Here is a 14,462-nt window from a genome sequence, read left to right on the forward strand (position 1 = left end):
CGTGTTATCTGTTGATAATTTATTCATTGCAACAGCTAAAATAAATACTAACTGATAAAAACAACTTGTTTGTTTTTTAAATACCAGGAAAGTTCTTTTATTTTGCGAAAACAGAAAAATTGTAAATTTATTTTTACATCGAAAACAGAAAATCGTCAATTCGATTTTAAAAAAATTTAGTTTGTTATGATCATAAAATTAAATATTTAAAAAGTTTGAAAATTATAAGAATCCACGACTGGACTTAAAAAAAGTTTAAAGGCAATTGATCTTTTGGGCCAATCCCAAAACTTTTTGCTGATATCGAACGATTACTCTTTTCGAATCAAGTATTTTCGGGCTCTTGGAGCTTAAAAAGTTATTTCGTATGTTTAAATTTAACAACTAAAATCGGTTAGTTTATAAGCAGTTTTTATTCTAATTTTTCTGAGTCGAATTCTAAGGCATTCTTTTGAATCTAAATGAGCATTGAAAATCTACATTACAGTTTTTAGGATATATTAATTGTAAAAGCTTGAAATCAATCAACTAAGACTTATAAAGGCATGAATTAGACCTATAAAGACATACAGTCGAACTCCATTAATTTGGACGGTTAGTTTACGGAGGAGCGGGAATTTCTTGGGATTTCCGAGTTAACGGGTGCCCCTTCTTCCTTAAGGGGAAACCATGACTCATGCGCTCTTACATCGCCATGAATGATTTATAGATAAATATAGACAGAGACATACAAATGTATAGTATCAGGTAGGAGACAGCGTAGCTCGTAGTGGGGGTCAAGATTGAAGGGCAGTTTCGAGATAATGGAATCCGAGCTAATGGAGTTCGACTGTATATCGTGAAACGAACGAACTCAGAATTTTTAGAATCGACTCTCTGTTGGTCCCATGCTGCATCTAGGTCCTAGTCTACTCCTAGGTGTCATTAATCTACTGATAAAATCGCTGGATCACTAGCATCAATTTTTTACTAGCCTTAGAATTTTTTAAATCAGTCCTTTGTTAGTCCCAGGCTGCCTGTGGGACCCAATCTACCCTTGGGTGTCATTAGTCCACTGGAAAGATGACTCGGTCACTTGCATTTATTCTCCAATAATCCGAGAATTTAACAATTTTACCTTATCGTAGTATTCCTTGCAAGTCCTTCTGTTAAGTCTAGTTACATTCGATTCACAATTTATGTCTTTGTAGGTCTAATTCATGCCTCCATAAGTCTAAGTAGGTTTAATTCGAGCCTTTGTAAGTCTAAGTAGCTCCATTTCAAGCTTTTACAATGATTATGTCTTAAAAAGTCTGCTATAGGTTTTCAATGGTCATTTAGGTTCAAAGTATGCCTTAGATTTTGACTCGCGATTCAAATGAGTTAGCGGCATTCATCAGAGTTTTCCCAGTTTCTAAGCTGCTAACATTTTGCAATTGGTCAAGTAAGGAATTTGGAAGTCATTAGAAACAATATTTTTTGAAATTTTTTTTTTAAATGCAAGTTTATTAAACAGTCCTTTTTGTTTGTTACACAAATATGTTTATTATATTATATTATACTATATATTAGGTGCTATTTAAATTGTATATGATATTTAACCTTCAAACGGTAACTCCGGTCTGACAGACCTCTAATCAAATTTAAAATCAATGAAACTCTTTTCAATATGGTTATGTTAAAATATTAATTAATGTGGAGTTTAAAAATATAGTTGTTCTGATGAAAGCTTGGGATTTTTTTCCCACCAGTTTTTTCTCCTGCCACCATGATATTAGAATGAGCGCATGCGCCATTTGAATGTGCCACCAAAACCAACATTTAAAGGGTGGAAGAAGAACCCGTGGTGAGAAAAAAATTCCAAGCTTTCGTCGGGATGACTATAAATTAAGTTCATAATATCATGATAGTTGGATTAGCGCAGTGCAGCCAGATCGTGCGATATTTTTACCCCTTCCCGTGGTGAAATAGCATGGAGTGTAATGGCAGGAGGGAGTAAAAATATCGCACGATCTGGCTGCACTGGATTAGCGAGACTTTGCGTTTCGGATATTTTCGTTTTTACCCCTACCATCTAAATTTAATACCTAAGACATTGCGCCTTGATGGTGGGGGTAAAAACCCGAAGCGCAAAGTTTCGCTAATCCAACTATAAAAAATAAACCATGTCTTTTTCATGAAAAATATCTTTTTAGGGTTACCGTTTAATAGTTAATATCATTAAATGGTGAAAAGCTTCCGATGAAGAAAAAGAACCGATTGAGCCAAAATAAAATAAAATATATTATTAATTTTTTTTGCAATTTTTCTGAAGTACACATCGCCCAGTGCTGTGATCTCTAACAAATCCGCCCTCAAAATGACACCGACAATCCGAATGAGCACAAAACTGTAAATATATGTACATTAATAAATATTTTAAATTTTAATAAAATAATGAATTGTATTTATAAAATACAAACCATTCGTTGACAAATTTTTGGTTTTACTGATGAGTGACATGAAGCTTCACACAATTGACCACAAGGTAAATAAACTTCACCGTAATCACAACGTGAACATTGATTTGGTCGTTCACATTTTCCTGTTCTTTCGTCTCTTACAAAGCCGTTGTTACATCGACATCCTAACGATTTTCCTTTACAATCCTATTGTTAAAAATTAATTCAATGTTATTTGCTTAAAACTTATTTAACTGCAATAAATAAATAATATTACCTTAATTGTACAATTTTTTATTTCGTCAGAAAATGTATGACAAGTTGGTTCACAAGTTTTGCCGCAAATATTTAATCCTTCATTTTTTCCACATTGATTCGCTTTAATTCCTATTAAACAATAAATAAGTAAATTAATTTATTGAAATTAAAAAAATACTTTATAATTAACATTATTAATTTAATTTAACGTACGTAATAAAATTGAGATAAAAAAAATTGACAATAAAAACAGTCTCATTTTCTTTTTCTTATGATTGTATTTATAATAAAAAATTAAATGACTACGGGATACTGAATTTTATCGAGTTTATATACGTACTTTTTATTATTTATAGTGCAATAAATTTAATTATGATAACAATTACACAAAAGACCAGATGAATTGCGTGAATTATGAAGCATTGTTTAAATTATTTATTTATTTTTTTTTACATATTCGACTACGTCAATGATTTCTCTTAGCATCCATTGATTTATGAAGTTTGATTAATGATTGTAAAAAAAATTATATAAGACATAAAAGTTTGCAGTTTTTTTATTTGTGTTTGTAAATAATTAAGTAATAAAAAAAAATTTTTTTTAATTCATTTTTTACTTTTAGAAGCCAAGGATAAATTTTTTGAACTATGTTTGGTTTTTATTATTATTACACGGAAAAAAATAAATAGTAAATGCAACATGTTGCAGTCTTGGTAAATAAACATGATGAAATCATGTTGCATCCACATGATTTGTCATGTTGCATCCACATGATTTGTCATGTTTCGGCTACATGATAATCATATTGCGGTAACATGATAATCATGTTGCGGTAGCATGAGAAAATCATGTGGCAGCAATATGATATTTTCATGTAGCTTTAATAGCATAAAATTAAGCTGCAACAACTAAATATTTATGCTTCAGAAAAATTATTTATTATCAAGCAATTAGATTTTTTCGGATTTATAATATTGCAGATGAAAATTAGAGCAAATTATCAAATTAAATCATTTGTAAATGATATTTTTGCTTAAGGGGTTAGGGGTAAATTTAAATTATAGATGGTAATAATAAAGCATCATTAAAAGGAGTTTTCCCGTATGATAGGTTCAAAAAATCAATTTTGTTTGTATAAATTGATACCTTAACATGTGTAGAATATGCTGGTAAAGTAATTTTTGAAATTTCGAAGTGATTATAAAGATACAGCAGTTAGAAGAAGCAGATATTTGAAGCGCTGATGAGTTCAGTGGTAAGAAGCCGGGCTTATTGTGAGTAAAAAAAGCCAAAATTGAAGCAAGAGTAGAGCAATCCACTTTGAAAGACTTTCAAGAGTGAGAAGAAGAAGTACTCTGTGAACCAGGCATCGCAGATCGATGGTAAGTTTAGATTTTCATAGTTTTAACCAAACCTGAAACTTTAAGTGCGTTTTTCTCAAAATTGTTTTTCTTCAAACTTTTTTCCATCATAACTTAAGAACGGTTTCACCGATTGACTTGAAATTAATAGGGTACACAGCACATGAGACGTGCGGAGTGAACTAGAATCATCCGAAAATTCCGATTATTTCTATTTTTTTCGTAACGGAAGAATAAAAAAAAAAAAATATGAAATTTGAAACTTTTTTATCAGAAGTCTGCCAAAAACCCAATTTTCAATATTTGCAAATGATTCTAGTTTACTCGATGCATTTAGGCTTACAGATTAAAACTCCTTTTTTTCCGATAAGCCGATGAGCCAAAATCGTGGAGGAACTAAGCGTACTTTTTTTCGATGTGGGTGTCTTCAGAGCGGTACAAATTATGTTGTGATGAAGATTTTTATTTGAAATTTGTTTCACATACTCTTGAAATATTAATAAATAAATGATAAAAAACTCAAAGTTCTATCTTTTCATTGGTCGTCAAAAAAAAAATTCCCATAAAACGCTTATAAAACAGGCCGTCACACAGGGGAACCCCTTTACATACCAATTATTTACGATAATGCTAATTAGTCATTTTTCGAAATAAAATTTGTTCTCTTTCGTTAGCAGTTTAAAAATAAAAGTAAATAAAATGAATAATTTTAGTGGATTGTGTATTGTTAATTACTTAAAAGTAATAATATTGATTATGAGTAAAAAGCCGATTAAATTTTTTCACAAACATGTAATTAAAAATTAATTAATCAATTATATATAATTACATGTCGCACATTTAATGAACCGGACAGATGAACCAATGCGATCATTTCTGACAAAACCTACATTTAAATTGTAACCGCATTTACTGACCAGGCAATTCTGTAACCAAATAAATAAATTTAATTACAAAAATATAAATTGTTATTTAGTATTAAATATCGTCTATTCGAAAGTATATTTGCCTATAGAAAAAAAAGTTTAGATTTACATAGATCTATTTTTTTTTTATTATTATTTAGATTCATGTATAGATCTAAGAAAAAAAATCTAAATTATCAGATTGTAAAAAATCAAAATTTTGATTTCGAAAGAGACTTCAGTACTTTGCATCTAAAGTTTTCTTTTTTTACTTTAATTCAATCTAAAGAAATCTATATCATATCGCATTATTTTAGATGCGCACTGCAACGTCATAGATTAATTAACTTTACTGATGAGCCCAGTAAGTATATTTACAATAAATAAAATTCTCAAAAAAGTTGATGGCTGTCAAGATTTTTTGAATGCCGTAACGACGATCTAAATCGGGTAATCCGCGGTATACTGATAGCACAATTTATTTGAGCCAAATGAGATTTCTTTCAGGCAAATAAATCCCATATTTGAATGGACTCAATTAGTGTTTATTTGAGACAAAGAAAAGGCTCATTTGAATGAAATAATGATTTGTTTATAGTTAACAAATCTTTATTTGGACTTTTTTTTCAACCAAGATTTGTTAACTATAAACAAACATATATTTGAATGAAATAAATGATTTTGTTCAGTCAAATAAATCTATTTATTTGGCTCAAATAAATTGTTCTCTCAGTGCGTTAAAAAGTTATAGAAAGCTTAGATATACACACGTCTTGGCTGGTTGACGATCCAGAGGAGACGATAATTTTTAATTGCCTGTATTATATATAAAATGCTTCCCCTACATCATGACAATATTCTTCGAGAGAATTTTCAAATTCTACTGTCTGTTCAAGATCGAGCTGTAAGTCATAACGATGTGTTTTTTCAACTGACATGCAGAACTTTGACTTACGAAAAGTCATTTTTTTTAACGGCTATAAGAACCTGGAATCAGCTACCTTCTGATGTCGTTGCACTAAATACATACCAAAAATTTAGATCAGAGTGTTACTCGCTATTCTACGAAATTTATAATATACACGGAAAGAAAATTATGGGAAGTTTTCCTATGCATTATGGGAATGGTTCCCATACACTGACCGAAAGGTTATCTTGGTTCAAAGAGAATTATCTTGAGTCAAGAGAATATTTAGGAAAATGGAATAAATCTTGGTTGAAGAAAATTTTCTCTTAATTTTGATTATTTTGATTCAAAAAGTTATTTTTTCGACCCAAATGGGTTAAAGTTTTAAATTAAAAATATATGATTTTAGTTCAAAAAGAAAAAATATTTAAAGAAAGTAAATTGTTTTTTGAATTAATATTTTGAATTTCTTCATTCATGTATATTGAATATTTTATTCTATGAAATTTAACTTCTCTACGTAAGGAGTCAGATTTCTTAAACCAACTAGTGGCTATTGCTTGAAACAAAAATAAAAAAATTTAAGTCAAGAAAATCAAGCTCTTGGTTTTTTTCCATAGCAGCATTCGGATAACAGGAGCACTCGGGTCTATGCAGCTTCTCTACTTCGGACACTACTTTGTGTATACACGTAGACGCCCGAAGATCCCAAAAAAATGAAACGAGTCTGTTCAGCGCTGGCGCCGTATATGTGCAATTATATATTACACACCAATATTCTAATAGTATTAGTTTATTAATTATACAATTAACTAATTCATATACATAAATTGTTTTGAATTGAAGTGTTCGGTAAAAATGTGAGTTATTGTAGTTATTAGTCATTATATCTGGTGTTTTTTCCTGATTCACGTTAAGTTAAATGGTGTCGTTTCAATCACAAAAAAGTAAGTTAATTATTATTTATGCTGTTTTTAATCATATCAGATAGTCACGTTTGTTATCATTTCTGATCCTAAATTTACATAAAATTGTTTCCTTTCTAGTGTGGTATATATCATGCAGTTGATGCTGTCAATGAAGCCAGGATAAATAACCTAACCTTTCATTTATTTTTGTAACAAAAAAAAAAAATTTCATTGTAATAAAGAATCAAAATATATTTTGATGATTAATTGTATATACTCTGAAAATATAATTTTTAATAAAAACCATTAATTTAAAATTGAACTTAATTATTGTATTTTAAATAAAAGTATTTTTTATTTTACGTTAATGTATAATTTAGTTTTAAAATGAGTTTTTTATATTTTTAATCTAAAATTAATTGTTTTCAGATAAAGTCTACATTTATTTTGAACTAAATGTTATCAAATCTTTAAATAAATTAATTTTTACTTGGAGTAAGTTAAATGTGCATCCGTTTAAAAACTCGATGTATCGAAATGAATCGATATCGACTACATTCGAGAGAACAATGTTTTTAGAATGAGTTGGTATCTTCTAAAACCAAGAGCTAAATTTTCTTGAGCCAACCAAGTTGTTTTCTTGTTCGGAGAAACTAAAAACATTTAAAGCAAAAATTTATATTTTTAAATCAAAATTGAATTTCTTTATTGAAGAGCTTTATATACTCTAATTAAAAAAAAAAAAAATTTTTACCAAGAGAAAATTTTTTCAAACAAGAAAAGAGGATATTTTAATTTAAGAATTTATTTTTGGAAACGATTTTCTTCTTGACCCAAGAATTCCTTTTTTTGTGTGTACCATTATGGGAACAGTACCTATACTACTATAGGGATGGTTCCCACATATTATGGGAACCATTCCCATAATAGTATGGGAATGATTCCCATACCATTATGGGAATGGTTCCCATACCATTATGGGAACAGTACCTATACTACTATAGGGATGGTTCCCATATCATTATGGGAACCATTCCCATAATGGTATGGGAATCATTCCCATACTATTATGGGAATGGTTCCCATATTGGTATAGGAACTATTCCTATAATATTATGGGAACTATTCCCATAATGTTATGGGAACCATCCCTATAATATCATTAAATTTTTTTTTTGCACAATAGTGTAGAAATTTCCCAAAATTTGAATTTTCTTGAATGTTTTGTGCTGACAAAAAATTCTTGTTAAAAATTTTAATGTTTTTTGCCAAATACGATTTTTTTTTCAATGTTTGAATTTTTGTTTTTATGTTTAATAATATTTCTGTGTATTGTAGAAGTGATTACCACACTTTTCTTTAAATTAATTTTTTCATGATAATATGGGAACCATTCCCATAATATTATAGGAATGGTTCCCATAATGATATGGGAATGGTTCGAACGTCGTAATCTGATGAAAACTCGATTTTTGAAAACTGGTGTGAAAACAATAACTTCCCGAATTTTTCGAAAATCGGCGATTAACATAGCGGAAAGTTAAATAAGTTCAATAGCTAAAAAATTTTTGCACTGAATCTTTTCTGTAAATTTCGTGGTGAGTACCTGGCTCAAAAATTTCTGCAAACTGCATGTGCCGATTATCGTGAGTCGTTAAAAAGAATTTTAGGGAATACTTAATGTAATCTAACTTTTATCTGTACACAGAAAAAACAGATCCCTGGTCAAAAATAAAACTTGGTTTAGACTTGGTCGTCTTAAATCGTGACTAAGTAAGACCAGTTAAGTCGAAACCAAGGCGAACTCACGCAACTCGCCTTGGTTTCGACTTAACTGGTCTTACTTAGTCACGATTTAAGACGATCAAGTCTAAACCAAGTTTTATTTTTGACCCGGGATATCTTGAGTCAAGAAAATATTTTTGAAGACAAACGTTTTCGGGAACCAAGTCAAGATTTTCTTGAGCCAAGAGAATTCGTCTTGGTTGGAGAAGATTTCTACTTTATCTGAGAAAATTTAGGTCTCCAAAAAAATTTTCTTAAATCAAGAATATTTACCTTCAGTCGAGAATTTTTTTTTTGTGTGTAGGAAAAAAGTATTATTTAAATCTGCCTCAAAATAACTCAAAAACTTTCGTCAAGTAACTTGCTCGACATAACGCTGCTAGGAATATTATAACAGCTGGTCAGATAGTTATTATTTCTGCATAAACTCTTACTGAAATAACACAAATAATGCGTACTCACCAAATTATTTTAGAAAATACTTATAATTAATTAAATCAACTTTCATATTCCACAAAAAATAATAAATATAAAATAATTGTGTCAAAAATATTTTTTTTATTTCAAATATTTATTAAATAAATATGTGGGTACATTTATTGATTGATTTGAATTCATTTGTCACGTAAGTTTAATTAATTTAAGCGGCTTGCATTTATGTACAAATTATTATTGACGTTTGATTGAATGGGATATTATTCGGTTCATGATAAACATTTGCGTGATGATGTAAATTATAAATGAAAACACAAGTTTTGGGTACTGATTTACCTTTATTACTTTATGTAATTGATTACAAATGATGAATTGCAAATTATTTGCAGGCAAACTATTAATCATTTTAAAATGATTATCTATTGAAGAGAATTTCGGGTTACTATTGTTATGAGTAAAGAGAAGGATAATAATCCAAATTAATTATTTTAATAAATAAAATACAGTCGAACTCCATTAACTCGGACGGTTAGTTTACGAAGGAGCGGAAATTTCTTTAAATTTCCGACTTAACGGATGCCCCTTCTTCTTTGGAAGGAAACTATAACGCATGCGCTATTACATCTACATGAATGATATATAAATAAATATAGACAGAGACTATGGAGACTTTAAAGTCTCCATGACAGAGACATACAAATGTATAGTATCCGGTGGGAGACAGCGTAGCTCGTAGTTAGGGTCAAGATTGAAGGGAAGTTCCGAGATAATGGAATCCGAGTTAATGGAGTTCGACTGTAATTGTTTGAAATTAATAAATTGCGATGTTGACCTAAAAAATAAAAATAAATACTGTGATTCAAGATATTTAAGATCATAGTTGGTCCCAATCGAAAACGACTAGGTTTTGATATAAAAACCTACAGTAAAATTTTATACAATGACAACGTTCCGATAAAAGACTTTCCAAAATAATTAAATTTTTATTCATAATGCTTTTGAAGACAATTCTTATAACTGTTTATTTACTGCAGTTAGCTTCTTGCACGCAGGTATCAGTTTTTGGATCTCTAACGAATCCTTTATCCAAATCACATCCACATCCTCCGAGGAGACAATTCTGTCAAAATGAAAAATGAATTTTGAATGTAGGATAACAAATTTTCATAGCAATTTGTAAAAATTGATAAAAGTACTTACAGTATGCTTGCATTGTTCAGTAATGTATGGTGTTTTACATGTCGCTTCACACAGTCTTGCACAGTACAATATAGTTTCACCCTGTGCACAATTATCGTTCGTTTTTGAATCAACTTAAAAAAAAACATTTTTGATAATAACGATAGTTATAATCTATTCTTATAACTTTAATAACTTTTTGATATGATACTTTGTCATTCGATGCAACATCGCTCGGAAAACGTTTTAGGCAAATTTATGCGATAGTTCATTCGAGCACGTGTTATTTATTTTGTTTACAAAATTTTTATTTTCATTTAATAAAAATATTTAACTAAAAGTTAATACTAAAAATTTGAAATAAAAAAATGTGGGTTTACGTTAAAATATAATTTGACGCGTAATAACAGATTTTAGAAAAAAATTTTGCAATGTTTCAAACAAAAATTTTGCAAGAAATTGGATTTGCTTCAGAAAAAGTTTGAAGGCTTTATTAACACATTTTTGACCGTTTTGAAAATATAGAAAAAATAAATAGATCACTTAACAAAATAATGATTTACTAAAATTTACTTTTTCGATTTAAACTGTAAATTCCTCGAAATAATAAAATGTCCGTAAAAATCCGTATAAAAAAAATTCGTTCCAAAAAAGTTCTGCATGTGGAACTTCTAAAAATTAGACAGATTAGAACTTCGAATGGAACTTTTTTTGAACGTTAGTAATTTTGATGGTATAAAAAAAGTTTTTATGAGCAAATTTAGAGTAAAAAAAGGACGTTTTTGGAACTTTTGTGAAATTTTATATAGATATTCCAAAAAAAGTTCCAGAATCACCATTTTTAACTTTTTTATAGACTAAAAAAGTCATTCCAAAATTACTACTTTTGCATCTTTTGTAAATTAAGACGTTCCAGAAACATGTCAAAATAGTTCAAAACTCACTACTTTTGAATTTTTTATAGAACAAATAAAAACGTCTATACAAAATTCCAAAAAAGTTCCAAGAACGTCCTTTTTTGACTCTAAATTTGCTCATAAAAACTTTTTTATTACCATCGAAATTACTAAGATATCGAGACTGTTTTTGTCGAACATTTAATTATCTAAAAAATAGTTACCAGCCATTTTTATCTGTATTATTTTATCCATAATTCAAATTTTTTTACGATAACTTTTTTATGTAAATTGCAAACTTTGTGACAAATAAAAATATTTATAAAATAATTAATACTGGGGTACCGCTAGTAAAAATAATTGTAATAAAATATTTATTATTAATAAATTTTCAACTTACTTGTTTGTACACAAAAAATAGCAGATATTAAAAATATCATTTTATAACCCATATTGTAAATATATTGAATATACGTATATATATTCTTAAATTACTTAATTTACAGCTTATCGCTATGTATTTCGCGTCTATTTTCCTAAGTATTTAAGTTATGACTGAGCTTATATACAAATGCATTTACAATTACACATATCAGTACATCTATAGAACTATGTCGTGTTTATACAATTGTAAGCTATCAGTAAAAAAATCAAGCTATTTTTAAACATCAACTTATTTGTTTTTTATTTATTCATATATTATCTCAACAACAAAATTAAAAAAAATTTGATTGACGTACGAAGTTTATATTAAAAAAAAAAAATATTTGAGTTAGTTTGTTACAAGTACAGAAAAAATGACGAGATTTTATTAAATATTCAGGTATATAAACATATCTGCAATAATATTATTATCCAAGACAGGAAAGTTATTTTACACAACGTATTTTCTAATAATCTTTATTAGTTTATTTTATAAAAACAAATAAGAAATGTTACGAATCTTCAAATTTTTTAGCAACATTATTTAGGGCATCGACTCTTGTGAACACAATGTCCTCCAGGATGTCTTACCATTCCTTTAACTAAATCGCATTGACAACTTGCTGTTGCACATCTCTGAAAACAATTATCCCAATTACTGAATAACATAAGATAAGCTTGAGTGTTTATTAAAGAATAATTTAATAAATACGTACAATGCGTCCGCATACTTCTGGTAAAAAAGGATCAGTGCAATCTCCTTCGCAAAGTCTTCCACAAGCCCCCTTAATCTCTCCATAGGCACAATCGGTTGCTGGAGGATTGGTTGGAGGTTTAGGTGGACAATCTTTAGGTAGAATACATCTATCTTTGTATCTCAAATACCCTTCGTCGCAACGACAACCTTCTGTTTGATAAGTACATTGCTAAGTAAACAAACAAACAAACAAACAAATAAATCGCGTCCCTTATGCCAAAAAGGCATATGCTGTATATAGATCTACCATAAAGCTAAAAAGGCATATAAATTTTTTTTTTTGCTCAATCACTTAGAAATGATTTGAAATGAATATTTTGATAATAAAAAAAATTAAAACCAAAAAGGCCTATAAATATACATAAGCCTTTTTGCTTTTAGGCACAATGATCATTAATGCCAAAAAGGCATATAAAAAAAAAGTATATTATCATGAAGTTAAACCCGTGAATTCAAATTTAAATATACTAAGGGAAAAAATTTAAGTCGAAAAAAATTTCGGAATTCTTCAGTGAGTTTTGAGTAATTGTATTTATGTGAATAATGGTCGTACTGTGAATTTAAAAAAAAAAAAAAAACATTTTGAAGCTCGACGATTCTAATTTTCTGATTTTTCGGTGAAAACTTTTTAGGAGCCACTTATCGTATTAGAATCACGAAATTGATCAAAAAACAAAATTTTAAATATTAATCCCAAAATGGCCTATAACAGCAAGCATATGCCTTTTTGGCATTAATTTTATTTTTCATTTTTTAGTTAATGCTAAAAAGGCGCATAAATAAAAAATCATTAAAATATTAAATTCATTCATTTTTTGTTAATAAATATTTAATTTAACCAATTCGTTGATTTTATTGATTTTTTATTTATACGCCTTTTTGGCATTAGCTAAAAAATAAAAAATTAAATTAATGCCAAAAAGGCATATGCTTGCTGTTATAGGCCATTTTGGCATTAAAATTTTAATCAGAGAGACGAAATTGATCAAAAAACAAAAATTAAAATTTGTTTTTTGATCAATTTCGTCTCTCTGAAGCGATAGGTGAATTAAAAAAAAATGATATGCCTTTTTGGCATTCTAATTCCAAAAAGGCATATAATACTTATATGCCTTTTTGGTATTAGGAACGCGAAATAAATAATTCAATAAATTTAAACAAAGAACATCGTATTCACTTACTGGACAGATTGCTACAGAAAAATCTCTTTGTTCACAAGAAGGTTCGCATGAACGGCCACAAAGATTCCGTGACTCATTAGGCCCACACTCATACTTATCACCTTGGCAACCTTTAATAAATAATGATTTATTAGAGGATAATTTATAAATATAAATATTTAATTAACAATTAATAACATTACATATTAGTGCGAGTGACACAAAACACAAACTGAGTATTAAATGTCGTCCCATATTTTTAAACAATTTTTAATAATTTATTATAGTTACGTGATGAGAAATAAATTCTACTGTGTATTTATATTGAATGATGATATCAGCACTTATTCTTGAGGCAGGTATACGACTCAGCCATAAGCGACCCTACCAAAAATAAATCTCTACCCAATTGAAGTCAGCTGCATCATACCTACCTACGGAAAATTCCCGCTCCAATAAAAAATCTAGGATCTCCAAATATCTACCAATGAAAAAATCTACCATGATATAATCACTACCAGAAAAAAAAATACTACCAAGTTGCATTTATGAATAAACTCTACCGTTTGAAATCCCTACCATCAACTTTAGAATATATATTTTACAGACAATAAATTTTTTTTTAATTAATCGGGGGTAATTGTTTAGAAGTGGGGCTAACCCTATTTTCACTTGTAAAAAATCGAAAAATGAATATTTTTCAATGCTTTTTTTTTTCAAATTGTTCTATTTCGCGGCGGATTTATGAAAAAAAATATTAGAATATGAAAAAATAAATATTTCAATTGATTTTTTTAGTTTTTAAGTAAAAAAACATGAATTTTTATTAATTTTGTATCAGAAAATGAACATTTTAAAAAAAAATTTTTTTTTTTTCAAAATTGCTCTATTTTACGATAGACTTATGAAAAAAAAAAAAAAGAAAAATTTTTTTGAAAAATGAATTTTTTTAGTGGGTTAGCCCCACTTCTAAACAAATACCTAATCGGGAAATATTTTTGAAGCTAGATTTAGGAATATGACTCTATTGTTTAGGACTAATTAATTAATGAGTAATTAGCATTTGGA

At 28.6% G+C, this 14,462-nt stretch overlaps 2 protein-coding genes across 4 annotated transcripts; both read right to left on the minus strand.

The window, feature by feature from the left end:
- Nucleotides 1-1,474: 1,474 nt before the first annotated feature.
- On the minus strand, nucleotides 1,475-3,031 carry LOC130674533 (zonadhesin-like). The gene is made up of 4 exons (XM_057479884.1): nucleotides 2,892-3,031; nucleotides 2,698-2,807; nucleotides 2,442-2,627; nucleotides 1,475-2,368 (listed from the first exon to the last, which is right to left on the minus strand). Exons 1-4 carry the CDS (start codon nucleotides 2,935-2,937, stop codon nucleotides 2,267-2,269), a joined length of 444 nt encoding a protein of 147 aa, XP_057335867.1. The 5' UTR covers nucleotides 2,938-3,031; the 3' UTR covers nucleotides 1,475-2,266.
- A 6,088-nt stretch (nucleotides 3,032-9,119) lies between these two features.
- Nucleotides 9,120-13,961, minus strand: LOC130674345 (uncharacterized). Of its 3 annotated transcripts, XR_008991028.1 has the most exons (7): nucleotides 13,598-13,767; nucleotides 13,416-13,525; nucleotides 12,194-12,403; nucleotides 11,455-12,113; nucleotides 10,180-10,292; nucleotides 9,904-10,099; nucleotides 9,120-9,811 (listed from the first exon to the last, which is right to left on the minus strand). XR_008991028.1 is itself a non-coding variant. In XM_057479646.1 (6 exons), the coding sequence occupies exons 1-4, from the start codon at nucleotides 13,938-13,940 to the stop codon at nucleotides 12,018-12,020; spliced, it is 528 nt and encodes a 175-aa protein (XP_057335629.1). In that variant the 5' UTR covers nucleotides 13,941-13,961; the 3' UTR covers nucleotides 9,121-10,099; nucleotides 10,180-10,292; nucleotides 11,455-12,017. The 3 variants fall into 3 exon arrangements, 2 of the variants coding, with proteins under 2 accessions (XP_057335629.1, XP_057335630.1); XM_057479646.1 differs by lacking the exon at nucleotides 13,598-13,767 and adding an exon at nucleotides 13,829-13,961 and having other exon boundaries at nucleotides 9,121-10,099; XM_057479647.1 differs by having other exon boundaries at nucleotides 9,121-10,099; nucleotides 13,598-13,794.
- Between the last annotated feature and the right edge of the window lie 501 nt (nucleotides 13,962-14,462).

Source organism: Microplitis mediator, chromosome 9 (assembly GCF_029852145.1).
Source record: "Microplitis mediator isolate UGA2020A chromosome 9, iyMicMedi2.1, whole genome shotgun sequence".
Lineage (NCBI taxonomy): Eukaryota > Metazoa > Arthropoda > Insecta > Hymenoptera > Braconidae > Microplitis > Microplitis mediator.

Bases quoted from the DNA above. Each gene is read 5' to 3' on its own strand.
- LOC130674533 (XM_057479884.1), bottom strand. From the start codon at position 2,937: ATGAGACTGTTTTTATTGTCAATTTTTTTTATCTCAATTTTATTAC. The intron at 2,808-2,891 runs GTACGTTAAATT...ATTGTTTAATAG, and splicing joins TTTTATCTCAATTTTATTAC to GAATTAAAGCGAATCAATGT. The intron at 2,628-2,697 runs GTAATATTATTT...TTTTAACAATAG, and splicing joins TAAAAAATTGTACAATTAAG to GATTGTAAAGGAAAATCGTT.
- LOC130674345 (XM_057479646.1), bottom strand. From the start codon at position 13,940: ATGCAACTTGGTAGTATTTTTTTTTCTGGTAGTGATTATATCATGGTA. The intron at 12,404-13,415 runs GTAAGTGAATAC...TTGTTTACTTAG, and splicing joins TTTCTGTAGCAATCTGTCCA to CAATGTACTTATCAAACAGA. The intron at 12,114-12,193 runs GTACGTATTTAT...AATTGTTTTCAG, and splicing joins CAGAAGTATGCGGACGCATT to AGATGTGCAACAGCAAGTTG.